Source organism: Podarcis bocagei (genome assembly GCF_964188305.1).
Source record: "Podarcis bocagei genome assembly, chromosome: 5".
In the NCBI taxonomy this organism is placed as follows: Eukaryota; Metazoa; Chordata; class Lepidosauria; order Squamata; family Lacertidae; genus Podarcis; species Podarcis bocagei.
Genome location: NC_138129.1, coordinates 59333760 through 59361722, shown reverse-complemented (window position 1 = coordinate 59361722; position 27963 = coordinate 59333760). Strand labels below are relative to the sequence as shown.

At 40.8% G+C, this 27963-nt stretch overlaps 2 protein-coding genes and 1 pseudogene across 6 annotated transcripts in view; 1 reads left to right on the top strand and 2 right to left on the bottom strand.

Moving 5' to 3' along the window:
• Positions 1 to 9349, bottom strand: part of LOC308587687 (doublesex- and mab-3-related transcription factor 2-like) — a gene marked incomplete at its 5' end in the record, with an annotated part of 47270 nt that extends 37921 nt beyond the window's left edge. For 2 of the 3 annotated variants that reach the window (XM_081195426.1, XM_081195427.1), the window contains 4 exons: positions 5745 to 5798; positions 6434 to 6688; positions 7395 to 7503; positions 9035 to 9349. In XM_081195426.1, the coding sequence (XP_081051552.1) occupies positions 5773 to 5798; positions 6434 to 6688; positions 7395 to 7503; positions 9035 to 9349 (705 nt within the window). In that variant the 3' untranslated portion in view covers positions 5745 to 5772. Of the gene's footprint in view, positions 1 to 5744; positions 5799 to 5907; positions 6689 to 7394; positions 7504 to 9034 lie in introns of those variants that run through there. The other variant, XM_081195425.1, reaches the window with a different exon arrangement.
• A 2577-nt stretch (positions 9350 to 11926) lies between these two features.
• DMRTB1 (DMRT like family B with proline rich C-terminal 1) lies at positions 11927 to 25688 on the bottom strand. Of its 2 annotated transcripts, none has more exons than XM_081195445.1 (5): positions 25581 to 25688; positions 20400 to 22093; positions 18010 to 18236; positions 15685 to 15829; positions 11927 to 13529 (listed from the first exon to the last, which is right to left on the bottom strand). In XM_081195445.1, exons 2-5 carry the CDS (start codon positions 20830 to 20832, stop codon positions 13426 to 13428), a joined length of 909 nt encoding a protein of 302 aa, XP_081051571.1. In that variant the 5' UTR covers positions 20833 to 22093; positions 25581 to 25688; the 3' UTR covers positions 11927 to 13425. The 2 variants fall into 2 exon arrangements, with proteins under 2 accessions (XP_081051571.1, XP_081051572.1); XM_081195446.1 differs by lacking the exon at positions 25581 to 25688 and adding an exon at positions 24861 to 25223.
• On the top strand, positions 25429 to 27774 carry LOC308587681 (solute carrier family 25 member 3 pseudogene; annotated as a pseudogene). The gene has a single exon. The product of its transcript is annotated as a solute carrier family 25 member 3 pseudogene (transcript).
• The last annotated feature ends 189 nt before the right edge of the window (positions 27775 to 27963 follow it).

Genomic DNA, 27963 nt, shown 5'->3' with positions numbered 1-27963 from the left:
GAATAGGAATTTGTTCATTCTTCCCCCCCCCCCAAAAAAAAATAGTCCGGCCCCCCACCAAGGTCTGAGGGACAGTGGACCGGCCCCCTGCTGAAAAAGTTTGCTGACCCCTGTGCTATTAGATGTTGAGTCTACATGGATCACCTAAATCACTGGTACCTTCACTGAAATTTTATCACTTTTTAGCAGCCCTGTACATTAAAACATTCTTTGTATTATTATTTTAAGGGAAAGTAATGGGAGATTAAGGAAGTTTGTTCTGCCATTCCCCAGTTAACAGCTTGAAGTGTGCAGTCAGAGTACTGCAATATAAAAGTACATACTCAAAAGTGCTCTGGCATAACTTCTGGAAAAGTGGTTGGGAAGTTGTAACTAGGGTTTCAAGCTTTAAATAGGTTCATTAAATATTTAGGCTGCAGTCCTATGCATACTTACCTGGGAGTAATTTCCAATGAATCAATGGGGCTTACTAAGTCACGTATTGGATTGCACCGTTAGTTAATTAATTGCTGAGGATGGTGGAAATCCATCAGAGGGGCAAAGATTAAGGAAACACTTGTTGATTTTTCAAGGCTATTTGGATTCTGCTGTGTTGCTGGAAGCTTTCACCTACTGAATTACAACTCATTTTTTCCTTCAGTAGTTCAAAAGTTACTGTAAAAGCTAGCTCGTGGGGGTGGGATCAAGGGGTGATTAGGTTGGGGACCAAGGGCACAGGCCGGGTGGGCCCCACAAAAATCATGCCTCTCCACTCTGGCTCAGAGTGGCTAGGAGCTTATCTGCCCACTCTCCTTGCCAAGGGCGCAAGGGAGCCTAGATACACCTCTGGTGGAGACAGATTAACAATCTGACCAGATGGGCCACAAAGGTTCCCCCCTCCCCGACTATGTTGGCATGTCCGTGTCTCTTTTGCCAGGTGCAGAAATGTGTGTTTGTTCTCACATCTATTCTGACATAGCATCAAAAACAGGGGCATACAGCTCTGCAAAGATGGAGCTGGGTAACAGAGAATAGTGGTAAAAATGAGTCACTATGTAGACCTGGGATGGGGAATCTATGGCCTTTCAGATGTTGTTGGACTACAACTCAAATCACCCCTGACAATTAGCCAATCCATGCTGACTGCGGCCAAGGTGAAATCTAACAATATCCAGAAATTCCCCATATCAGAGTTTAACTATTAGTACTACTCCTACTCCTACATTACAGTTTGAGATTCAATGCCCTATCATTATTATAAAAACAATAGGGCATTGTATCTCAAACTGTAATGTGACAGTAAAAGTTCAAGGCACTGTAACAAATACTACTGCAAAATTAGTGCAATTTCTCAATCTTGTCTTCATGGGGGAAAATGTTTGGTTTTACCTTACCAATATGAACCTTTAAACTTTCAAGATATTTGGACTGCCATCTATTTTTTGTTTTGTTTTGTTATAATATCTTGGGCTTCTGAGTAATTGAACAATTAGGGTGATTAATTGCATGCTTGCAATAAAAACAGACGACCAGCAGAGATCCCTTACAGGCTAAATATTTTGAGAAAATTCTATCTGCTACTAGACATAACAAATGCAATCAACCCAGCATGCAACTTGAAGCTGGGTGAATGGATGCTTGCTGGTTTGCTCTGGAAACCAAACCTCCTTAAAAGAAGCCAAAGTGTTTAAAAAAATAAACTCAAGATGGAGAGCATGGGGGAAGAGAAATATTGACATGTGAAGCTGATATTATCCTAACAAAAGAAACACTGTTGGCCCTTTGGCCATTTCATTGTTCAAATCAAAACAGCAAGACTTGGGAGAGTACACACTAGCTAAAGCGTTTGCCTCTGAGTAATTAACTGCTGCTGGGTAAGTTACAACGCACCAATAGGATATTTCTCAAATGCACGTTTTATATCAGGTGGTCAAGCAAGCTGTATTTATACAGCACAACACAAAATCTAGTGGCTTATGTAAAATTCAGAGAAAGTCAGGTTTTATTGTTTACATTACAAGATCAAGTTTCTAACCCATGGGGTTGTGAAGCAAAGCATAAAGACACAGGTAGTGTGATAAAGTATGAGAAGCTAGAGTGGCTTTATTTATTTATTACCCTTCAAAGATATGTGACTTACACAATAATATATTCAAATACAAAAGCTAAAACTTGCAATAGCAAAAACTGGATAAAAATCAGCAGCAGAGATAATAAATTTTAAATTCTAGAGTCTTTTGGGGGAAGGGGTCTTCATTAGGCAGCACAATAATGCAAATTACAGGGGAGGGGCATCTCTGAAAAGGGATGGAGCATCTCTAAAAAGACACCTACAGAAGAGCTGAAAACATGAAGCCTAGTTCATTTGTTTATAGGTAAATCTTCAGCTCCTTTTAAATCCCTTCACATCTTGGGGCTGGGGTATGTACCATCACTTTGAATTTGACTCATAAATAGACACTGAGCCAATGCAACTGTAATGCCCAGTCGTAGTTAGCAGTTCTTTTACCTATATTCTTACCCAACGGAGGTTTCCAATCTGTCTTCAAATGCAGTCCCATATACTACACATCCATTCATTTATTATTCAGTTCCTAAGCCTGCTCTTCTTTGTAAATGATCCCAAAGCAGGTTACAACATATAACTACATAAACCACAGCAGGCCAACACTAACAAGCCAAGCACTATCATAATGCATTGACAAAATGTTAGATAAAAATCCCAAAACATTTCACAATAGCCCAGCTAGCAATGTACTCAAAAACTGACTATATTGCTTTAATCTCTTCAATAAGCCTAGGCAAAGAGGTGCCTCCTTAACTAGCACTAAAAAGCTAACAGTGTCGGCACCAGGTAATCTTCAACAGGGAAAGCATTCCAAAGAGAAGGGGCCACCACAGAGATGGCCTTTTCTCGCATCACTCTCCAGGCAGACTTGTATAGAAAGAGGTATTTAGGTCTGATCATTTTTTATACATCAACACATTGCATTGAGTGCTGCAGATTCTGAAGGACAAATGTTGTTATGTGGTTCCAACCGCCAGTACTTCTCAACATCCTCAGAATTACATCAGCTACAGTTTTTAAACCATACGCAGCCCAAAAAGCACTTTACAATAATTCAACTGGGAAGTTACCATAGCATGCATTGCTATGGCAAGGCTACCTAACCAGGAAAGGCCATCACTGACAAACTAGTAATAGGAACTCCTTGCCACCAGGACCATCAAGGACAGCACTGGATCAAGGAGAGCCCCAAGTCCATGAGCTCACTCTTTCAAGAGGAGAACGAACCTATCCAGAACAAACTGTATATCAAATTCCCAATCAGAGAACCAGCAACACACAGGTAATCTAACCTGAATGTTACCAGTCCAGAGCATAGATAAGTGAAGTCAAACTATTAATATTCCAAGTAGAGTTGCATGTGGTGCATCACCTTAAGCTTACAAAAAGCATGCCATTCCATGGAAGCAACTCACACCTCGAGTGACACAAGTTGTACTTAAGTGTCTACACTCTCTTGTTCCTTACTTGTATCAGAAAATTTTCCAATGTGTGCTGACCCAATTTACTGGAAGACCCAAATCAACTTTATGGACTACTGTGGGATAGCCCTCCATCAAAATAATGCTTGGGTCAATTAAAAGCCCTTCCTTATTGAGGCTTTACTTAGTTTCAGGTTGTGAAGGAGCAAGAGGCAACAAAAATAAGCCAATCATCTCAGTCATTCCCTACTGTTTCTTCACTAGCAGAGGGCAGCCCATAAGAGGCATATCATGAAGCCTGCAGGAAGCAAAGGAAAGTGGAAAGAGCAGGCTTTGGTCATTTCCTTTAAAAAGAGCCTGACTGCAATGTGCAGAGAATAACTTGTCTTGGTAGCTGAGAGCATTTGGACCTTTTCACAAATGAAGCAACCCAATCTTTTAAAAACAAAACCTGTGTTTATATAAGCTAGCTGCATGAATTCTTGTTGGGCAAATTAATTCTGTGATATGACTCAATATGTAGGGAAATAACTTTAACCATTTCAGTTGCTATGAATGTTTCCATGATTTACAAAGCTCTCCTTCAGGCAAGAGCTCAATGGAGACCAAGAGCTGGGAAAATATATACGCTATAAATGAACCAATATACTATCTTTAAAGGAAATTGTTGCTAAAAGAACATACACTTGCTTCATTAAGGCAAATTATTATTTGGGGCATATTATTTGGGACTAAAAGCAAGACCTAGAGATGTTAAACTGGCCCCCCAAAGCTTGAAATATGTGTTTCCTTAGTATTTAAATTAATTGGCAATTAGTGCTTTAATTTCTTTTGTGTATAGAATGAAATATTGGCTCCAGCAATATTTGTATTTTGTAGAAAAAGGTAATGTGTATCTTGAGAACTGTAATGCATATCTTGAGAACTTTAACTTTCCTTGCCTATTGTTTTAGATAGTAGAATTGAAGTGTATTGCACTATTTCATTATTTGTAATAAGGGTGCCAAGAATCTATCATCAAAGTAGTGCGGAATTCCTGTTGCCTGGGCAGCCCAGGACTTCCAGACACACTGTCTAGGCTTGTGCCCTTAGTAATAGTGTCCAATATATTTCCAGCGAAAAGCAGTAAAGTTCAATTCCATACACATACTATTTTGTGTGGTGGTGGATGAGAGGATTTTCATAGTGCAAATCCTATCTTTGCATGTCTGCTTGGCTGTATTCTCCATTTTGCTCATGAATCCAACTCCCTAGTAAGTGTGCTTAGGATTGCATCCTCAGAATTGAATAAACTTTAAAGGAGGGCAGTTGCTCATAGAATGTGCACTTCTTCTACCACCACTTCTGATAAACAGATTCTGCAGGTTTTCCAAATAAAGTGATACCTCGGGTTACATACGCTTCAGGTTACAGACTCCGCTAACCCAGAAATAGTGCTTCAAGTTAAGAACTTTGCTTCAGGATGAGAACAGAAATCGTGCTCTGGCGGTGCAGCAGCAGCGGGAGGCCCCATTAGCTAAAGTGGTGCTTCAGGTTAAGAACAGTTTCAGGTTAAGAATGGACCTCCGGAACAAATTAAGTACTTAACCTGAGGTACCACTGTAGTACAAAATCTGTAAAACCTTCTTGACCAGAAACAACAGTGGGCATGGCCACCCTTAAAAGGTAGGGGACAGATCACACTGCACACACCCTAGTTCTTTAATTTCCCCTTCTGTTTCTGCTGACCCTCTTCTCCATGACAGTGGTGGTGGTGACCTGTCCTCGTCCCAGATTATTTTTTTGTCAGTTTGGGTGCATGTTTTTCTTTTTTATAGCAGTGGTAGCCTCTCTGCTTGGAGCATGTCATAATCCGAATGATATGGCTAATCAAATGGCAATGCTGGTTACCAATTACCCTGCTTCAGCAAAGGATAAAACTAGATTTTCAGATCCTGTTTGAAAGAAGCTGCAGTTGCAGGGACTTTCAGGGACTTTAGGCACAAAAATTGGTGATTTGTATCACAGTTACTTCCAGTAATTTGATCAAAACAAAAAGTTATGTTATGACATTATGCTATGTTGTAATATTTTTTCACCTGGTTTTTCCTCTGCAAATAGTTACACTGTATTTTATAATATACTGGAAGCCATATGCCTGGTAATATTTTGCAGCTTCATACAGGCAAATAATGTTTTACTTATAAGCAAAACAAGATGGATGAAAAAAAGCCCAGTTGAACACATTTACAAACATAAACATTCATGAAAATAAAGATGCAAATCCTCACTCTTACCAGAACACACTGATCTAGTTCCAATGTATCACAACAAAGTAGAACGTTTTCCCCCTACATCAGAAATGGAACAGGAGTCAATGATGTTAATTACTTGCAGAAGAGTTAAAGTTATACATACAATATGAATATTTATTTAGTAGGGAGACTTCCTTATTAATATTTCATAAGAATACTGGCCATCCAAGCTACTTAATAGATTTAAACTTTTAATAAAGATTCTACTGAAAAAGACAGTATCTGCTTGTTTATTTCTGAGCAACACTCTTGAGATAAATGCCTTACATCCTCCTTGACTTCAAGACCTGTATCATTAACATTGTGATTTTCTTGTTTTGAGTGATGATTGCACAAAATACAGTATCTGGCTGCCATGTTTCTTAATTCTTTATTTTCTTGGAGTTTTATTATTTTGGGGCTCCAATTATTCTCAAGTAAGAGAAGATCTCTGGAAAAGACACTGGACAGAGCTTGCTCCTTCCAGTCACAATTATTTTCTCTGTACACATTTAGGTATTTATTCATGCTCTCCTCACAGGTACGTTTCTGTGAAGTGCCACCTTCAGTTTGGCTTGCTGTGATAAAAGCTACATTCAAAGGAGAAGTGTCTGTGATTTTATAAATGCAAGGTCCATAGTCTAGAACCTTGGTATTTGAATGCAGCAAAGGAAAACAAATATTCAACATACCAGAGTTAACGCATGTCAAGTAATTAAGGTAATCATGTCCACTTTGGAATACGTTTTCCTCAAGGGCTGGTAAATGCTCTCTGCTCAGCAGCTGTCTTCTCTGATGGGCAGCAAATCCATCAAAGGTTCTTTGTCGAAGTTCCCTTTCCAGCATTATTGATTCCAACTCCTTGTCTGCAAATGCCCTTCTTTTCCTCATTCTCTCACTGAGGCTAGAAAGGCAATGTTCTGTTTCCTGGGAGGGTGGACTATTTGCTACAACGAGATCCAAAGGAAAAGGACAGTTATTGTGCAAAGCCTGGCATTAGGTGCTTTCAAACATTACACATTTCCTTTACAGAAAGCTTTTCATGCGGTAAAAACGGTATTACTAAGAAACCTGTGTGTAAGTTGTCACATCACAGGTAATAGTTGCACGTGCCAGCCATAAACAGTTTGTACACGTTGTATAGTTGAAAGTGTAGCATAGTGAAAGTGTACCCATACGCTTGTCACATACAACAGCTAACAGCTAACTACACCAGTGTATTTCATGTGTAGGTAATATCATATGTAATTAAGACATCTGAAGCAGCCTTTGTGCTTAAATACAGCTGACACCAAGAAAATCAAGAACACTCAGTTCATACTCAAATCAGTTGCACTTAGGTATACTTAGCTTCTCTGGAATGCATCTAGTATTCACTCATGAAATGTAATATCAACCAGAGTCCTTGACTAGAAATGCCATTGTCACACAATCTTTTGATGCTTTTTAAGGGTTTGGAGAGTCATGCCTAAAGAGGTCTTCATAAGTAGATGCTTATTTAAGGAATGTGTCAGGAATATAAAATAAACATTCATTTCACAGCTATAACAACTTATTGTCCTATATCAATACCACATTTTATAATGGAATACATTAAATGGGAAGAACCTACTAGGTTTGTTTCAAGTGTATTTCCTACATGCAGGCACATACCTTCCGGTGAGTGTCTAGCCAACAACCTGGCAGTCTGCTTGGTCTTGCAATGGAAGTTTGATCTGTGGCCAGAAACTGAACATTCACTGCCCCTCATTCCTTTCTTAACCTATGCAATCACAAAAAGAAGAGGACATTCCTCAGCACCATAGCTATTTTTGCTTACTAACAATGTCCATGCTTGCCTGCTAAAATAATACTGAAAACATTCAAGCTATTTGGAAGCAAATAAGAAAAGCTGCATTATGATCAAAAGACAACTTTTCCCCAGGATGCTTTACAATTATATAGTTTACATTAGGGGTTTATTATTGCTGTTTTAAATACATATAACATAACATGAACTCAAAGAAAGGGAACTTGTCTTCAATAGCAGTAAACCAATTACGGTGCCAGGACCAGACAGCTCCACTAGCACACAAATTAATTTAAGAAGCTTAAACTATTTACACTGAATCCATCCCATTTAAAAGTTAAAGCTACTCAGCTTCGATCTACATGAGGCAAAACTCATTAAAGACTGGGACTTGTTTTTAGCTGAAACGTAGAACCAGATTCCAGTGACTTTCTCAGGAAAAGGTGCTTCAGGAGAGGGCAGTTTTAAGGTTACTTTCCTTACATTATTCCTCAGCTCCACATCATCCCCGTTTGTTCTTGTATCACTTAGAATCATAGAACTGTAGAGTTGGAAGGGACCTCAAGGGTCATTTAGTCCAAACCCATGCAGTGCAGGAATTGCAACCAAAGCGTCCATGACAGTTGACCATCCAACCTCTGCCTAAAAACCTCCAAAGGAGAGGAGTCCACCACCTTCCCAAGGAGTCCATTCCAATGTCTAACACCACTTACTGCCAGAAAGGTCTTCCTGATGCAGATGCTTTATTTTTTGTTCTGGAAAAGCTTACTGCCCTATAAAGCTTGCATAGGCCCAGAAGCTAAGCAAAAAGCCCATCCCACTGCCCAGGGCACACACTAATGAAGCTAAAACTAAAGCCAGCTGAACTTACTGGAGCAAATTCAGCAGCTGAAGCTTTGTGCTTTGCTACAGGGAAAAAACTTCACAGCTGAAGATGCTCCTGCATTGCAAGGAATAAAGGCATGGTGGGGGTATGCCTGGGGGGTGGTCCTGCTTATACAGGGACTAGTACATTCTTGGTTTAAACAGCAACTATTCAACTTGCCAGAGTTGCCTATACTGGCAAGTGTGGCCCTCTGAGGGGCCCCCACATCACATGCCCTGAGGCGTTTCCGCCATCCCCCCCCCCCCGCTGCTGCCTGAGAGGATTTCTTTAGTCATTACTAACCGTTCTGCTGCTCCACTACCGAAATTAATACAACTCAGTGCTGAAGCAACTTGTTCAGGTAAGTTTTTAATGTCTGACATTTTATTATTATTATTTTTATATTTTGTTGGAAGCCGCCCAGAGCGGCTGGGGAAACCCAGCCAGATGGGCGGGGTATAAACAATAAAATTATTAACTGTCATCATCATCACCATTATTATTATGTTATGGCCTCTTAAGGACTCCAGAGCCGTCAGCATGAAGAGAGGGGCCCTGCTGGCCCTCGCTCTGCGGCCGCCGTTGTGTTTCCCGCCCCTGCTGGTTTTTCCCCCGCGCAAGGCGCGCGCGCCCACTCACCTGGCCGGCCACCTGGTCTTGGTGCCTCCTCAGCGCCACCTGCGCGGCCGTCACGCGCTGCCTCTCGAGCACCAGCAAGCACGCGGCGCACGCGCACTCCCGCCAGCGGCACAGCCGCTTGTGGCCCTTGAGGCTGGACACCACGCCGTGGTTCCTGCAGCGCGCGCACTTGGGCAGTCGCTGGCTCTGCAGGCGCCGCGAGCCGGTGCTGAAAGCGCCGCAGCCGCCCTCGCTCTCATGGCCGGGGAGCTCCGAAGAATTGACGGGGCGGGCAGACTTAGCTTTTCGTTGCCGCCTGGAGGGCAAGGGCAACATGACGGACCTCTTGCTCGCTGTCTCAGGCCTTCTGAAACTGTAGCTTTTTTTTTTTTTTTTTTTTTTTGGTGGGCCTGAAGGCACCTGCACAGGTTGGGCTTCACTTTGCTAGACGGCAGCAAAGCCTCGTCGCATTTGCAACTTGTTGGGACTGTAGAGCCCTCTGGCCGAGTCTGCGGCTGCTTCCCGTCGGCTCTCCTCTACAGCCGTGTCTTCTTCTGTCCTGCGTATTAGTAGCACCTTTCCGATGAAGGCTCAGCCCGGCCCAGACTTGATCTTTGACGTCAGTTCTCCACTCTCCCCACCACTTTCCGCTCAATCAAATCTATTCCAGGCTTAACCCCTAAAATGCTACAGGACACAAGGCTCCGTTTTGCCGTCCTTCCCGCCCCACTAAACACACACACGTATCGACCCATTTTCGAGTCCTACATCATCAGTTATTGCCAAGAATCGGATGCACACCCCAGATTCATTATGAGAAGTACCTGGACTGTCAGCCTTGCGAGGCACAGTAAGTGAGGACGCTAATTCAAAATTATGCCTACCAGTGAGCAAGGACTAGGGTGATGTGTTTATTATGTTTAATAATAATAATAATAATAATAATAATAATAATAATAATAATAATAATAATAATATTTATACCCCGCCCATCTGGCTGGGCCTCCCCAGCCACTCTGGGTGGCTTTCTTCATTACCTTTCTGGCAAGATACTCATGACAGTTTACAGCAGAAAAGCACAAAAACAGATGCAACTCCTCCCCCAGCCAGTAAGAAAAATAATAATGGGAGACTGCAACAGCAGATTTTTTAAAAATAATTTTTGTAAATAGTTAGGAAATGGTCCTGAAAAACTCCACTGAAATGAGAGTTTTTACTGAACTTTCTTCAGTGGCTCACAGTCTTGAGACTTAGTCATTTAGCATTTTAAACATCAAAACTAGCACCTTGAATCATGGCTGGAAGCAAATCACAAACCAGCGAAGCTAGTAAAGGATTGGCATAATGTGATACAGCTGGCAGTTGCATGTGGAACTAATGGAATCTTTTGGGCATTATTTAATGACGGCTCCATGTAGAACATGCTGCAGTACTGTAATCCAATCTCAAATTAACAAGAAATGACTTTTGGCGTGTAACTCAAAGTTGGTAAAAAGCAGTCCTAGCCACCACTGATATCTGAGCATCTAGGTGCAGTTTTGAGTCTAGAACCACAAACTATGTATACTTTTTCCTCAATGCTCTCTCATTCAAATACAGATGTACAGGGGTTGGACTCGATGGCCCTTGTGGTCTCTTCCAACTCTATGATTCTATGATTCTATGTATACATATTTAATCATTTAAATGATTAAAACTAACATGTTTAATTGACTAAGATTTATTTAAAAGGGTGATAGTCCTATTAATTGGTACGATAAACTAACATTTTAATCTACAATTACAATCTCCTAGTGTAGCTCACCTCCTTCACTAGCGAACTGATGAAATGAACAATAAATTTCAGGATTTGGGGCTCTTGTTGCACCAATAACTACAAGACTAGGTAAAAGAATAGTTTGCCATACTTATGACAATTGGCTTCTCTCTCTCATACTTTCTTATACAGTGATACCTTGGGTTAAGTACTTAATTCGTTCCGGAGGTCTGTTCTTAATCTGAAACTGTTCTTAACCTAAAGCACCACTTTAGCTAATGGGGCCTCCTGCTGCCGCCGCACCGCCAGAGCCCGATTTCTGTTCTCATCCTGAAGCAAAGTTCTTAACCCGAGGTACTATTTCTGGGTTAGCGGAGTCTGTAACCTGAAGCATATGTAACCCGAGGTACCACTGTACATCACAAAAGTCCACTCTCATGGATCCACAAAAAAAAGAAACATTATTTTATATTTAAATACACTATAGTTATTTAGAATATAGACTATTGACCTGAAAGCCAGAAAATTCAAAAGCTTACATCTGTAGCACTACAAAAACAAGCAGAACCCCATACATCATTGCAAAGCAATGATCCATGATCTCTTGATCCAACTGCTGTTTGTCTTCAGTGTTATGAATTTCAAATTCAGGGTCACCTTTTAAATATAGTGTTTGATTCAGAACTAAAATACTAAAAGATAATACTCCCAAGTTGTAACACATGTTCACCTAAGTAGTTGTAACACATGCTCACACAAGTAGTCTTGCACAGCTCTCATTTTGGTTGAGTTTGTACACAAGAATTTCTTACATGGTGGATTTTGACCTAGTGCACTAGGCCACAATAATTTGTTCATCCTGGCTCATTTGTGATAATAAAGAGTGATTTCAGCCATACAGTGATATGGCAAAACGCATCCTGACTAAAATGCCTTTGACTCTGGATGTTGTTCGGTCACTTGAAATAGGAAGTTTTAATTAATCCTTCTATTGCTGCTCATTAGGTAAGCCAAGTAGGTATACGTTTGAATTTTCCATTAATTCTTCAACAACTGTAGCAGTAATTGTATTCAGATAAAAATATCCTTGTTAATGTCCCCTCCGCCTTTTAAACATTTGAAGTCTGTTTCAGAACAAAAATGTGACATTTCAAAACTTAAGGTCAGTATCAATGTTTAATAGATTTAAGCAAAGAAAGTGAAACTAACATTTGTAGCTGGTCTTTTTACAACGGAACACATTAAAGCGGAATGCTGTTCTTCATCCTTATTCTGATTTATTACAAAAATAAATCTTCCTCCTTTCCTATCAGGTAAGAACTGTGCTCTTTTCCCCCAAAGTAAAGGCTGAGTAAGCAGAGAGTCATCAAGTGCACATTTGCCTTGCTCTTCCCCAGTTCTTGTCTCTGGTTTTGGACTAAGCCATAATTAACATGAAACAGTTATATAAATGACACAATTCAAACACTGAGCATGAAGAGCTACACTTAGACCCTGCCTGCACTGTATATTTAAAGACCTTGAAGCAGTCAGAGCTTCCCCCAAAGAATCCTGGGAACTTGTTTGTTAAGGGTGCTTAGAGTTGCTAGGGGACCCCTGTTCTCCTCTCAGAGTAACACTTCTCAGAGTGGTTTAACACCCAACCTCTCTTCCCTGAGAACTCTGGGAATTGTAGCTCTGGGAGGAGAACAGGGATCTCCTAATCCCTCACAGCATCATAAACAAAAAGACCAGTTCCCAGGATTCTTTGGGGAAGGCCCTGACTGTCTAGGGTGGTATGACGCTGCTTTAAATGTATAGTGCAGATGGGGCCTTAATCATAGTGGTAACTGTAACTCTACTATCCCAAATTTATCCCAACTGTTCAGCCATATGAACCACAACTCTATTCATGGTCTGTTATCATTAGCAGGCCCTTGAAACTCAAGAGTTATTTCCCTATAAACATTTCTGTTTAGGGAGAAGGTTCTTCCCATTATGTGTATTGCAGCTCTAATACCCACTGAAGCATAAAAAGTGTCTGAGCCATCCCTCTATAGTTCCTCTCCTGAACTTTGAAAGAAATACACAGCTGCAGCACAAGCGTAAGTTAGGGCTCCAACTTGTCAGAAAAAGAATTAGCCTGATTCTGGGGTTTTAATACCAGCCTGAAATGGAAGAATTAGTAAATCAAACTTTTCAAACAATGGAGATAATCATTATCGCCTGCTAATATCTACATAGCAAACTCTTGTTGAAGGCCCAGACAGAAGCAGATAACAAAAGCTGGCAAGCCTAGAAATGGCTAGAATATCCACTTTCACAACCACAGGCTGGGAGGTGGTGTGAAAGTATGACAAGGCACAACTTTACTTAGGGATCGCATGTACTTGAGCACATCTGATCTCCTACAGTTTACATTAATCCTGAGTTGAGCCAGCATTAACTTCCTGCCCATCTGCATGTCAGAAACCGACTATGAAGATTCCTAAACTTCCACTTTGGCGCTAAGGCACCAAGCAGCGGAAATTCCTGTGTGGATAGCACCTGATAGACCAAATGTTGTGAACAATACCAACCCAAATACTGACGTGACCAGTCAGTGACGCAAAACAAAACATCACTTTCAGAATGGCACCACTTGAAGTCAACATTTGAACATGACTTTTTGGTGCATTTAGTGCTCAGAATATGAGGAACATTTTCCACTGGCATCTTCCTGAGAAGATGGCAGGCTGCGTTCAGATATCACTCCAGAATCCTGGCTATCTGCAGGTGTAGCTGAAATACAGAAGCAGAAGAACAATCCAGTGATTTCAGGTTCTTTGTATGAATCTGCTCTTTACAATTAATCCAAGGAATTCTCTGTTTGTTTTAATTTCATGTCCATTTTTGATCTTGAATCATTCAAATATTTGAAATACAAATAAGCTTATCACCTCATGTTATTATAGCTTGTATCTTTCTAGTTTGCAGATGGTGGCTTATTAGGTCAACTCCCCAATACTACTGCAAATATACAACTTACTTTATGTAGTCTACAAAGATGCTATAAAATCCTTAAGGGTTTCAAACAACCGCCCCCCAAATTGACAACTCTAGAGTTTGAGATTAATTTCCAAGTAGTTTGCCCTCTTGTGGCTACTCAAAAATTAAACATCAGAACTTAAAACTCCAAAAATAATTTTCACGTCCCACATTCACGCCATAGAATGTGAGAAAAGAATGGAAAGATTAGCTTTGTTCCTTTAAAATCTGGGGTGGTATCTGACTCATAACCTGAATAGATTACTGAAATTAATGGATTTGTTAGTCTGGGTCATCTATGAGTATGACTTAGAACTGTCCGTCAATGATACCTGACTTTCTGTAAATCCATTTGGCTAAAGATACGTATAACTAAATCCACATAGGACTAAACCAGATAAAGATATTTATGAAAGCAAGGGTTGAAGGAGCATTTCACTACTAGCAGAAGTGTACCTGCCAGACAGCACTATCAGCTAGATCCATTAGAAAAAAGCATCTTGCAAGCAAAGGAGAATACACATATAGTGCTTTTACAAAATGAACTTTGTTCCCATGTTGAAAGTTAGCAGCTTTTCAAAACATACCTTCTCAGCTTGAGACAAACTGCTGCTAGGAAGCAAACAATTTTTCAGTTTTCAGGCAACCTAATTATGTACACAAAACAGTATGTGGTGCTTCAGAGTATGTATTTAGGTCAGATAGTTGTGAGTGATTCTCTGCATCAAAAACAAAGCACATGTATAGGGAAAGAGTTTCAAGTCTAGCCTTTTCTTTGATGTGCTAGCTTTTCATACATAGGATTTTAGAAAACAACAACAGGTAGGCATGAACATACAAATAAGAGCTATTTCATGAGTTATTTCAGCATGTTTATATCAGCCATGTTTGTGGCAGAACAGGAAAAGTAGTTCTTCTGAAGGGAAAAGTTAACTCTGTTTGAAACTGTGGAAAATGTTTCTGTATCACGGCTGTGAGCCAGCCAAAGGTTGCCCATAGTATGCTTGATTTTCCCCTACACTGGGCTAAAGGCATGAAACCAAGAAAGGTAAATACAATACTTAAGGGTTTTTTGTGTGTGTGGTTTTTCCTTGACCTTACCAAATATGAAAGCAGCTATTAATTTATATTACCACAATTCAAGATGAAAAGCAAACAGGAGCTAAATATTTTAAGAAGGACCATGCTAAAGAGGGAAGTGCTATAGCTCAGTGGTAAAACACACCCCACACAGGGCAAAAGGTTATAGGTTCAATGCCTAGTGTCTCTTGGTAACGGAAATATTCCTGCCTGAAACCCTGGAGAACAGCTGCCAGTCAGTACAGAGTACAGGTGACTCTCAACTAATGCAGGAGTTACATTCCAATGGATAGTGCATAAAGCCAAAATTGCATATAATCAAAACACACTGAGTTCAGTGGCAGGTGGGATTGCCAAAGTCTTTTTTTTCTATTGCTGTTTAATTGCTTTTTAATGATAGTTTCTTCTATGCTTTTAGCTGTTCTTATCTGTAAACTTCCTTGAGTCCTTGTCAGGGAGAAAGGGAGATTATAAATAAATATATAATCATTGTCATATTTGGGACCCTCCCACCAGGTCTGGCCCAGGCAGTCCACTCCTGTCACTATTCATATCAGGTTACCAGCAGGATACTAGTCACATAGCGTCCTTTCACACTAGCCAACCTCCATGGGATTCCCCAACAGGCATGCTGGGATGGCGTATTGGCATCCATATCAGGAGTCTTTCAGGATAACGGATCCTAACCTAATGCTATGCTTACCTCACTGTAGTCATGTGAAAGTTGTGGCGCATACACTTGTCTCAGTTGTTATTTATCCCCTTCCTGTCTGGGTGGACAGCCACAACACACCTGCTATGCAACTAACGGAACCTTCTGAATGCTTACCAGATGTTTCCTTTGTAGCTTCAGCCACAACATTCAGTGGGAGAGGCGGCGGAATGTAGTGAATCCCTGGCAGAAATCCCTGAGGTATGAAAGGTGGCAATGGAGTGTAATAACCTGGACAAAAATCTCCACCTACATCTTGCATCTGCGTGAAGGCAAAGAGACAAAGGTATTTGGTTTCAGTGTGAATACATAAAAGGACAGAAGGCTAAGACAAAATGTGTTTTATCATCATATAATTCTGAACTGTTTACGAAGATTTATGGGTAGGTTGACCAGGAGCAAAAGAGGTCATTGTGGCTATGCTCTACTTCCAGTGTCAAATATAGGATGCCTCTGAATACCATTTGCTAGGAACCAAATGTGGGAAAAGTGTTGTGGCACTCAGGACCTGCTTGCAGGCTTCCATCTGGTTGGCCACTGAAAGAACAGTATGCTGGAGTAGATGGGCCTTTGGCTTTCCTTATGAACTTATGTCCAGGGTCCTGCAGCTTTAATAGTTGTGCAGAAGAAGGAAATTCTACAGCTGTAGCTTGCATTACAAGCTGCTACCGATAAATTACAGGAGCCCTGTCCCTTTTTGCACCTAGCTACCCTATTCCAGGTTGACTGAGGAAATTATGGCAGTTTTCATCATACTGGGAACCCATTTTGCATTTCCATACCATTTCCATTTACGGTGTCCTGAGCTTCCATTCAAGTGCAAAACTGTGAACATGGGCAAAATTCTCCATGTACATGGGCCCTAACAGGAGCCAGTTGCAATATGTACTAAAAAAAAGAAAAGGGCCCTAAAACCCCAAGAGAATGATTAGTTCAATTATCCAGCAGGTTCAGTTTCTGATGTGGGTTCCCCTAGCGTAGATACCTTGAAACCACCTTCTGTCAAATTCTGTCCGATTTACTTTCACTTTGAAGAAACAATTATCAGTGTATGGATACACTATATTTTGTGCCAACTGGGAGCTGGGTATTTAAAATGAGGATTATTTCTGAGTGAACAACCAAATATGTACCCCACTGAAAGTAAAGGAGAACACCTGAACTCAGATGCGCATATCTGTTGAAAGTAGTGGTTAAATCACATTTAAGGTACTCCACACCTGGCATTTTGTGTGGGATAGTCATGTTTTGTTCACTTACTCTTTACAAGACAGCTACACAGCTGTTGCATTGTATTTTTCCTGTTCTACTGTCTTTCCTCAGAAGAACAGACATACACCGAAATGTCTGACTTTATTATGCAATTGATTAATCAGTTTCCATGAGGCATCCTGATGCCTAACCAGGCACCTTTTTCAGAAGAACAAGTAACGCAATCTCCACAGGTGTGGATGCACTTAGAAGTACAGTACTTAAATATTTTTTTAGAACAGCAATATTTTCCTGTGGGCATTGATCTATCACAACATATATATGCTGTTACCTTTGTGGTGGAAACAATTTTATTACTCTGCTTTTTTTAATTGATATTTTTAATTGATATTTAATTGATATTTTAATTGATATTTTCTGGCTTTACTTTTTTTATGAAGTAAAAACCCCTTTGTCGCCAACACCATTTTAGCAATTTGGTTAATGGCAGTGATCAGGGAGGATTTTTAGTTTTTATTACCACTATAATACCCCTTTGATTAAAAGCAGATAGCCATAAAATACACACTGGCATTAAATATTGATTCAAAACTAAGCAAGCTGCTAAAATGGCACCAGCTACAAAGGCTGTCTTTATTTTTTCATTTAACAAAATTTATAGACTGCTTTATCAGTATAACAAATGCACGCTTCTCTTCCAGTAGCTGCTCACATGATTTGGACCTTCTTTTCCACCCACATCAGCTGTTTCACATCCAGTGACAAGGATGGAACACAGCAGGTCTATACATAGAGTAATAGTGTAGAAAGTCAATTCCAATTGTAGCTTACAGCAGAAAAGCCATGAATGGATGGCACTAGGAGCTGCCTGTCTGGAAGCTCATTCCAATGTGCATCCAGTTTGTACAGTTCCTAATAGTAGCCGATCTGAAACACTCCCAGAGATATTATCTATATTCAAGACCAGGAGTTGGAAAGGTGGAAAACTCAATAAAATTAAAGGGACAAGTTTTGTATAACCCTGAAATTTACCCCTTTTTTGTTTTGTCTACATACAATTCAAGACTGATGCTACCAGAGGCAAAGGGTTTTCTTTCTTTCTTTCTTTCTCTCTCTCTCTCTCTCTCTCTCTCTCTCTCTCTCTCTCTTTGTAAGGATATTTCAAGACCTGAGCTCCTGCATTCAAGCAGAGCTTGCATTAAGCAGTACTATGGATAAAATGTCACTTACTGGCATAGAAGCAACACCTCCTGGCCCATGACTGCTAGGAAAGTGCCTGAAACCTGCTTGCAGGGGCAAGACAGAGGCAGGTGAAGGGCCTCTGTAGCCTGTTTGGTTGATAGCGAATCCAACAGAAAATGGATGGTAAGGGTACATCCCAGAGTACCCGGAATACACTTTTGGAGTCTCCCTGTCCACAGATTCTGGGCCCACAACAGCACATTCTTGAGGCTGGTCTACAGAGAAATAGAATAGTTGAACGGAATAGTGTTATAAACAATATAAGATTTCCATGTATTTTAGCAACTTGAAAATGCTGTGCTTCCACTATTTGAATATTCATGAGTAGGTCCTTTTTAGATGTCTTCCCAACATTGTATGATTGAGATTGTATGAGATGATTATCCAGGACCAGTTCTATGCAGCTAGGATGCTTAAATTGCCAAAACATGGGGAGAAGGTCATAATTCTCACTGCACTGGGGCAAATTGCCAGGTCTGTGGGAAAGAACCTTACAACTGGGTTGTACCTACATAGCTGGGTTCAGAGGTGTACTTAGGGGCTGGTGAAACAGGCCTTCGCTCGAGGCGCAGGCCCAGGGAGAAGCAATAATCACCCCAGAAATCTTTCTCCAGCTATCTCTGTAAAGTTGTGAATTTAGACAAGAGTGGGGAGCTGAGCTGTAGGAGAAATGGCAAGGTGGTATGAAGGTAGACCACTGTCGTGGTGAGATCAAAAGTGGAACAAGCTTACCATCCTTATTGCACCACAGAACAAAGACATGCAAATGTTTTCACCCTTCCTCCAATCCTCACACTAACTCTGGTCGCTTCAAGTACTTAGGTAGCATAAAATGCAGCAATTTCTAATGTGGCTATTACGGTAAAGTCAGATTTTTTTCTGGGGGTGGTCCCACCAATACAGCTCCTTGACAAGGGCGCAAGGGACCCAGTTACGCCTCTGGCTGGGTTATCTAAATGTTTTTACAGCTATGTAGAGGTACTCGTGGATAAATGGCTCCCACCCAGCTGGAGAATGTCCAGAGACACCATTCCTACTCACAGATTAAAAGATTCTAGACACCATGTAGTATTGAAGCAAAGTTAAACACTACCAGGGCCTCTGAATTTGCAGCACTTGTGGCTGGAAGATTTATCAGTATTTCGAAACAAAACAAAACACAACCTGATGCATTTGAAAACAAGCTCACAGATTTAATGCTAAGTTTAAATAAAAGAGTAACATATAGGCTGTTTTAATAGTGTTTAGTACACTGACAAACCAGTAGATGGCAAACCACAATTAAAGGTAGCACAAAATAGAGATAATAGAATGAAACAGCTAGAGAGCATGTTGAAGTCATATTAACCACATATTTTTTAGAACTGAACCAACATGTTCTGAAAAGTTAAAACTGAGGAAAATTGCAGAGCTTAAATACAACATTTTGCAACATATATGTTTTTGATAAATTTGTTTTACTTACGGCTTATTGATTTAAGGCAGTATTGCTATCAACTTGCTAGATTTAACATTTTCTAAACTCCATGTTGTTACTTTAACCCTTAAATTCAATAATGAGAATGCTGACCAAAAAAATCTAAGTATTGTAAAATAAAATTTAATTTTGCAAAATTAGATCTTGATTTTTCCCTCCCAAAATTCACTGCAGCTCTAGATATTTGTAAAAGCAGCCACATATGAGCACCACTTTCATTGCAAAAATAATTTTTCGTAAGATGACAGTCAAATCCCAGGTTTGCTTTTCTCTTTTATATTTTACACACCCGGTCCCAACAAATGGCAGTAACTTCCCTGTTTATTTGCACTGGCTGTGATATATTCCCCTTGCTAAAGGAGATGTCTGTAAAATACAACAAACTTCATTTTAAGTCTAGACTCTGGGTTAGTCTTGTTGCTCTATTGGCAATTCAGTGCTGCGCAGGGCCTGCTGCAAGCTCATTTCACTCTTAAAACAAAGACCGGCTGCATAGATTTGAGGGGTGGTTTTTCTTTCTTTTCTGCAACAATGAAACATGGTCAAGCAGCCTCCAAGACTAAATTCCTGCAGCTACAAAGTCCTCAAGCAGGATATGGAACTGCAAAATAAATAAATAAATAAATAAATCCATGCTATCTTTTCAGGGAAGAAGAAATCCCAAAATAGCACCAGTACCAAATCCCCACAACAGAAAACAGAAATTCTTGAGGCAGAGCAGGTGGAACATTTGGTGCATATATGCAAAAAAAAATAAAAAAAAAATATTATTATTATTATTATTTATTTGTACCCCGCCCATCTGGCTGGGCAGCTTCCAACAAAGATTAAAAATACATTAAAATAATGGCTAGCAACACACCAGCCTGTTTGAAGCAGAGCTTTGAGCTGGACCACATACCTAAGTCTATGAAAGTTGGAGAGTTGGGTTTGGGTGGTGTCCTGGCAGTCCTTGTCCTCACAGAGTGGCCAACTGCTGCAGAAGTCCCCTTGGCTCCTTCCTGCACAACAGACCCCTGGTTGTGGGGTTCTGAAAGATTCAGCCTGGAGCACTTTCTGCCGCTACCTGTGGTTGCCACCTGTTCATCGCTTGGACTGTGCTGACCAGGTGGCAACATTTCCCTGAGTGGCGAGTCCGGTCCCTGCCTCTTCAAGGCCTTCTGCGCAGCCATGATCTTCTGGCGTTCAGTAATGAGAGCACATTTTTCACATGGGCACTGCTTCCAGCGGCAGTGGCCTGCGTGGCCCTTCACGGGTACCACAAAGCCGTGGTTCCGGCAGCGTGAGCATTTGGGGGCCCGGAGAGACTGAGCAGCTGCGTCTTGGGACTCCATGGCAGGCAACCCTCTGCAGGCCCACCACACCAAGGCAGCAGGTCTGAATCTGCTCTTAGAAGCTGCAGAGAATAGCTACAATATAGCTAGTAAGCCTGGGCCTGCAGAAGGGGAGGAGTTCAGCTCCAAAAAGAAAAGAAACAATTGGCCAGCCCCCAGAATACAGTAGAACTCCTGTAGCAGACTTGAACAGAGTAATAGGTGGATGGGTGGCATTGCATATCCTCAAAAACCTTTGTATTTTAAAATCATACACACAAAGTGTTCTAAGCTTGCTGACTCCCTTCTCCCTCTGTCAGAAGGGAGGTGGAGCTTTTGGTTTAAGGACTGCAGGCAATTGCTAACAGAAGATAAGGAACTCAGTCTTTTAGTGGTTCTGCAATAATTTTTCTTAAGAAGCAGGCTGCTCAATTTTGAGCTTTAACAGGACATGAGGGCGGCAGCATTCACTGAGATAGTGTTGTTTTACTGGCACTGGTTAACCCCATGGCTCAGTGATTATTGTGCTGGCCCTACCTGGGGCTGCTTAAACCAGTGTTGGCTTTTGGTTAATTAAAAACAGGCCAGCTTCACATATTTTATAAGTGGAGAACATGTGGTCCCTCAGATATTATGGGACAGCATCCTCAATGCTTTGTTCATTTTATTATTTGAGTTTTCCATATAGTACATTTACAGAAACAAGCAACTTATGTATGCCTTTAGTTATACAATACCTTGTTTTCACAAAATAAATGAAGGGCAACCATAAACTATTGTTTCACACAAAAATATTATTTCAGCTGTTTTTCCACCCATTTCTGCCAGATTTCTTGGTCAGCTTTTACTGCTGGACAATTATGGATAGCTCATTTACAGGCACTAATATGCCTTCTTTAAAAACTCCAAACAGCCACACAAGATATTCAGTATGTTACAAGGCAAGCTATATAACCATCAAGCTAATTGCTGTACACTGTACAGTACTTAATTGTGCAAAAGTCTGTTAATAAATTGGGAACCCTGTTCACACAGGGTCATAGCTATACACACAGAGGCCAATTTCACACTGTTATTTATTTGTTATAAATATTTATATCCCTTTCTTCATTGCAAGCAATTTCAGAGTTACAAGTTAAAAGTATCATGCATCAATATAAAAACAACGTTAAAAACAGAAACAGATAAATTATAACCAAAAAGGTTCACTTTCACTTAACACATAGAAATCATGGGCAGAGGCAATGGGTGCAATGCTGATCCCCTCTTATGTATGTATATACTGAAAAACAAAACAAATTGCAAATATTTATTAAATCAAAGCATATAAATGAGAAAAATATAAAAACTCTGCAATAACTGAAATATAAGAATAAAAAGAATGTATGAATGAAATATAAAACTGCAATTTATAAATGGAAAGCAAGGTTAGAGTTGCAAATAAAAATAATTAACCAAACTACCAATAATGCATGTATACGTGTTAATTCCCCCTAAAATGCATCTTCCTAAACTTCAATCAGTCCAAACTGGTTAAAAGTTTTTCTAAATTGTTAGTCTTATAAAATTAAGGAAATGGTTTCTGGGGACTCAAAGGAAAAGTTGAGGTAAAAAAAGAGGGTTTTTTTTTACAATGGTTAATAGTGAAGTCTGAGCCTCCCAATGGAACAAACAAGAACTAACAGAAACAGAATTTTAGTGAAAATAAAAACCTATAAAAACTGCATCAGTTTTTAAAAAATGTCCATTAGCCAAATATCCATGTCCAAAAAGGCTGGCTTAGAGAAAATGGCCAAGTGCAGCTTCAGAAATTCCCTGATATCTACAAAACTTCATGTACTGTTTACCCAGCTAACCTCTGAAGTGACTGTGTTCTTTTCATAGATTATATTGTTAAATATGGGTGCCGCTAACCTTCTGAAATGTACAAGAATCCAGGACTTTCTATTGTGAAGGAAACAGATCTGGGAACACATACCAGCTTTAAACCATACCACCACTCCAGGAAAAAGAAGCAGATGTGGATCACGAATCTGGTTCATTGTCCACAACTCTAATTTTGTGAAAATAGATACTTTCAGAAGTCCTTTCAGAAACTGCTCAGGAGCTATTGTGTCCAACAGTTGCTGAAAGGTCAACTTCTGCTAGAGGGTTCTGCTGTCGAAGAACTTGACCTACACAGCAGTGCCTCCTCCAGGCACTGCCCTCTCTAGCTTTTTGCTACTTCACAGCAGGACAAGCAATCTGCTTTAAAAGCAGACCTCCTCTCAGGCCCTGACATTGTCCCTCTTGGCCATTTTTGTGAAGCTGCAGTTTGCTTGCAAAACACAGTAACATGAGGAAATGAAACAGCCACATACTGTAGTTAGTTGCCTAGCATTCTCCTTTTGCATGTAGTGGAGACAACTAATATGCTCATCATTTATCCTTGAAAACATTAAACTTAATGGTGCTTCCAGATAGCACCTTATTACAAATGGGCCATTTACAGGAAGCAAATGGGCAAGAGGTATTCTTTAACTTACTGAAAATTCCATGGAAAGTGTAAAGCCAGATTAAATAGGGGGAAATACAGGCTGTCATTTTTGTGCCAATGATGTTGTGTGGGTGCTGCAAAAAACTTGTATGCATGAACAACATCAATCCCACAATAAATCCCTGCCTGAGAGCACATTGAAGCTTTGTTTCCTTCATTACAGTTAAAAATTTTGAATTTAAATTTAGCACTATGAATATGAGGTAGAGTCAGAAACAAACATTTATGCAAGTTACAGTACTTTGCATTAAAAGGGGAATGAGGGCATATTAGTAGCTCTCAAATATTTAAAGTGCTGTTTTAAAGAAGACAGTGAACGGATGACAGTGAGAGAACGATGAAAGGTAATATTCTAAGCCACAGCCGTAGTAGCAGCGGCAATGGCAGCACCAGAGGTTTGGCCAGAAAATAAGGAAAGCTTTGCCAGGTCTATTTTATCTTTGTCAAAACGTATTTTCAGCCTTCTAATACATTCTTACAACAGTATGGAAAATTCTTAGCACCACTCCCCTGTAGCCCTAGAGCACAGGAAGGCAACCTTCAGTCCTCAGCCTACTTTTATGTGACCCTCAGACTAATTTCCTGTAGGTGAGGGAAAAGTGGGTTTCAGAAAGAGCTGGGGAAGACAAATGCATTTTTACATTTTTACATCAAGCATGTTTAGCCTGGAGAAGAGGAGGTTAAGGGGTGATATGATAGCCATGTTCAAATATATAAAAGGATGTCACATAGAGGAGGGAGAAAGGTTGTTTTCTGCTGCTCCAGAGAAGCGGACACGGAGCAATGGATCCAAACTACAAGAAAGAAGATTCCACCTAAACATTAGGAAGAACTTCCTGACAGTAAGAGCTGTTCGACAGTGGAATTTGCTGCCAAGGAGTGTGGTGGAGTCTCCTACTTTGGAGGTCTTTAAGCAGAGGCTTGACAACCATATGTCAGGAGTGCTTTGATGGTGTTTCCTGCTTGGCAGGGGGTTGGACTCGATGGCCCTTGTGGTCTCTTCCAACTCTATGATTCTATGATTCTCTGATTCTAAGAGAAGGGGTGTCCCATACACTTTTGTCTCTGGCCCCACCCATCATTGGTATGTGGTCTCTGACAGATTACACCTGGACACACACTGGAGGGTTAATCTGACTATGAGATGGAAATATCCAACTAGCTTTATGTACATTACAATCCCCAATAATACACTCAGGTTAAAAAGATCACTATTTTAAACTCTGATGCTCAGAAATCTAGTGGCAGGAGACATTTATTTATTTATGTAATCTTGATCAAAGACAATACAAAATGGCTGCCATAGGCAACAAAAAAAAAAAGGATGCAATGGTACTTTCTATCAGTGAGTACCATTACAAAACAAGCACTGGTCATGCAGATTTCTCAGATAATCCATTCTACCACAAAACACTATCCTGAAATCCCCACTTCTCTGTATCCCTCTTTTATCCTGTAACTCCCATTATATTGCCCTTCTTTCACCCGGCTTTATTTTCCACTAACAACCTACCTTTTTTCACAATTAACATCCAATAAGTAATGTTTGTTTTCTAAGTATACATGCACCTCCTCCTTAGGAGATCATGGTGCCATTTAGTTTATGCTGAGTGACATATAGCCACTAGGACCATGCTGGCTATCTGTTAGCCAGTAACATACAACCACTGTCTACTTTATTTACATCAAACTCAAACCTTTAGCAGTTAAAAGTTAAGGCTTAACATCTTTTGGGGAATCCCATGTTGTCTTATTTCTCCCAAAGGTGTTAGGAAGAAATGAATGAGTGAACAACCAGCCTCTGGTTATTTAAATATGGAAGACAAATGCATTTTTACATCTGTTACTTTTAACCTCAAGCAAACTCTTCAACATTGTGGTTAAATCTTACTATTAAAGAGAGTCTAATCCTTAGGGCAACATAACCAGTGCCCATCCTCTTTTATGTATTTAAAAGCCTGCTTCTATAGTGCTAGGCCTGTTTTGTCCCACTGAGGCCTTGTGGCAGTGTACAGTCCGCACCCACTGGGAGGGCCTATCCTTCCTTTGGAAGCCGAGTCTCTATGGTTAGAAGAACCCTGGGATTCGTGGCAGTTGGGAAAGGAGCCATTAATCTGCTCCTGGCCCTTCTCCCTTGCGCTGAATATGCCTTGTCCTTCTGCAGACCAGGGGAAATGCAGTTCCTGGAAGGAGGAGACTAGCAGCACCAAGTTCACCACCTCCCAGAACATACCTTGGCTGTGGAGTGCAGCTGCCTATACTTCCTGGAGAACAGGTATCGACAGCAGATCCATCAGCAACCTGGAGAAAATGGAAATGGAGGCCTCTAGGTCTTGCACATACCCCCACCCCAAGCTCTGGTCTCGCCTCTGGACAGTTGCTTGCCCCGCTTCCTGGAGCTCTCAGGGAAACAGCAGCGGCAGCCCTGCACCCCCACTTTTGTGCAAGGCCTCAGGCGGCTACAGGGCCATGGATGCAGTGGCCTCCCTGAACAGCAGTCCACTCTCTCTGTGCAAACATCGGCGCTGCCTGTCAGCAGCAGCTGCAACCAAAAAAGCGGCCCCTCCTCCACCTCCACCAGAGGAAGAGTATAGCTGTGAGTATGGGTCAACGACTTACCTCATACTATGCTCCCTGGGTGGCGTGGTGAGCTGTGGCGCAACCCACACAGCAGTATGCCCACTGGATGTGGTGAAGTGCCGCATGCAGGTGGAACCTACGCGCTATCGGGGTCTTTTTCAGGGGCTTAGTCTCACTGTGCAAGAGGAGGGAATGCATGGTCTGGTCAAGGGGTGGGCTCCAACAGCCATAGGCTACTCCATGCAAGGACTTGCCAAGTTTGGCCTCTACGAGTACTTCAAGATATATTACTCTGATTTGTTGGGTCCCGAACAAGCTTATCTGTGGCGTACCAGCGTTTACCTCGCTGCTTCAGCCAGTGCTGAGTTCTTTGCTGACATTGCTTTGTCCCCAATGGAAGCTGCCAAGGTACGAATTCAGACCCAGCATGGCTTTGCCAACACACTGCGGGAGGCAGCTCCCAAGATGTACATTGAAGAAGGGCTGTGGGCTTTCTACAAGGGGGTGGCTCCACTCTGGATGCGGCAGATCCCTTACACCATGATGAAGTTTTCCTGCTTTGAAAGAACTGTAGAGGCTCTCTACAAATACGTCATGCCCAAACCACGGGATCAGTGCACCAAAATGGAACAACTTGGAGTCACATTTGTTGGTGGATATATTGCTGGCGTCTTTTGCGCTGTAGTCTCGCACCCAGCTGATTCTGTGATATCTGTGCTCAATAAAGAAAAGGGCAGCACTGCTGTAGGCGTCCTCAAGAAATTGGGCATGAAAGGCATCTGGAAAGGGCTGTTTACCCGCATCTTAATGATTGGCACCCTCACTGCCCTGCAGTGGTTCATCTATGACTCAGTTAAGGTTTATCTCAAGCTACCCCGGCCCCCACCACCTGAGATGCCTGCCTCTTTGAAAAAGAAACTCTCTGAAAAATAGATCCGCACTGTGAGGCTATACTGCTATGTTTCAAGGGTGTCATATGTCATAGTTCTATAGGAATTTCTACTCTACTAATATGTGGTTATGAGTAGACTGTAGAAATCCATCACACACTTACTCTGAATCTAAAACTAAGCTGCACCGTGCTCCAGCAACGTATTAAGTAAGCTACTTAAAATAACTACTTACTGCATGCAACACATGATTTAGCATAATATTTCCCCATATTTTATTTAGCTATTAATTGCGTTCAAAATTACATATTGCATAATTTGGTATATAGTTTTTATAGGCTGTTAAATATTTTAAGGTTAACATAACCAGCTAATAGCAACTGCTAGATGAGCTGATTGTTTTAATACTGTTGTCATGCTCTGAAGATTATTGTCATTTGTCAAGTTTTTAGTATTCACTATCAGATGGCACCCTTATTATAATATAGCAAGTTGTAGATCCCCATGTACATCAGTTGTTTGAGACAAAATCAAACATACATACTTTAAAAAGTAGTACTCAAAAAGTTAGTGAGGTTGTTTTAGAGAATACTTTTGAAGATCATAGATTTTGGTGAGAGAGCCTGTTTATGCATGCAGAAGGGCAGGGCATTTTATTTGATAGGCCTTGCCCTATGCCTCACCACAAATCTCATTGAGAGTATCCTGGGCTTAAAAAATGATGAGCATCAGACATGTTGGTAGTATTATATTGATTCAGATACCACAGTATGGAAAGGAAGTCCTCTATGCTTGGGACTTGGCTGAAAGTTGAATTTATATGTTCCTTTAATGCGTATGTTGCACTTTCCCTAATTTGTATAGTTCATTGTCCTGCAATTTCATGTGGACACTTAATGTTCACATACTAAATAAAGTTATTGTAGTTATTGAGAAAATAAAAGGCCTTCTTTGGGACATTGTTTGCTAAAGCTTTATTTATTTGTTTGTTTGTTTGTTTGTTTGTTTGTTTGTACTGCTTTTTCCAATTAAAGTTTAGTGATCCAACACAGCCCCTGCCCTAAGGCTTAGAATCTAAAATACACAAGAAGGTACAAAAGAAAAAAGCCAACTCGGGCATGAATTCTTTAATGCTTCTAACGTATG

Coding starts and splice junctions, on each gene's coding strand:
- DMRTB1 (XM_081195445.1), bottom strand. CDS start 20,832: ATGGAGTCCCAAGACGCAGCTGCTCAGTCTCTCCGGGCCCCCAAATGC. Junction 15,830..18,009: donor GAGGTGTTGCTTCTATGCCA/GTAAGTGACATT, acceptor GCCTTCACGCAG/ATGCAAGATGTAGGTGGAGA. Junction 13,530..15,684: donor AGCTACAAAGGAAACATCTG/GTAAGCATTCAG, acceptor TCTGTATTTCAG/CTACACCTGCAGATAGCCAG.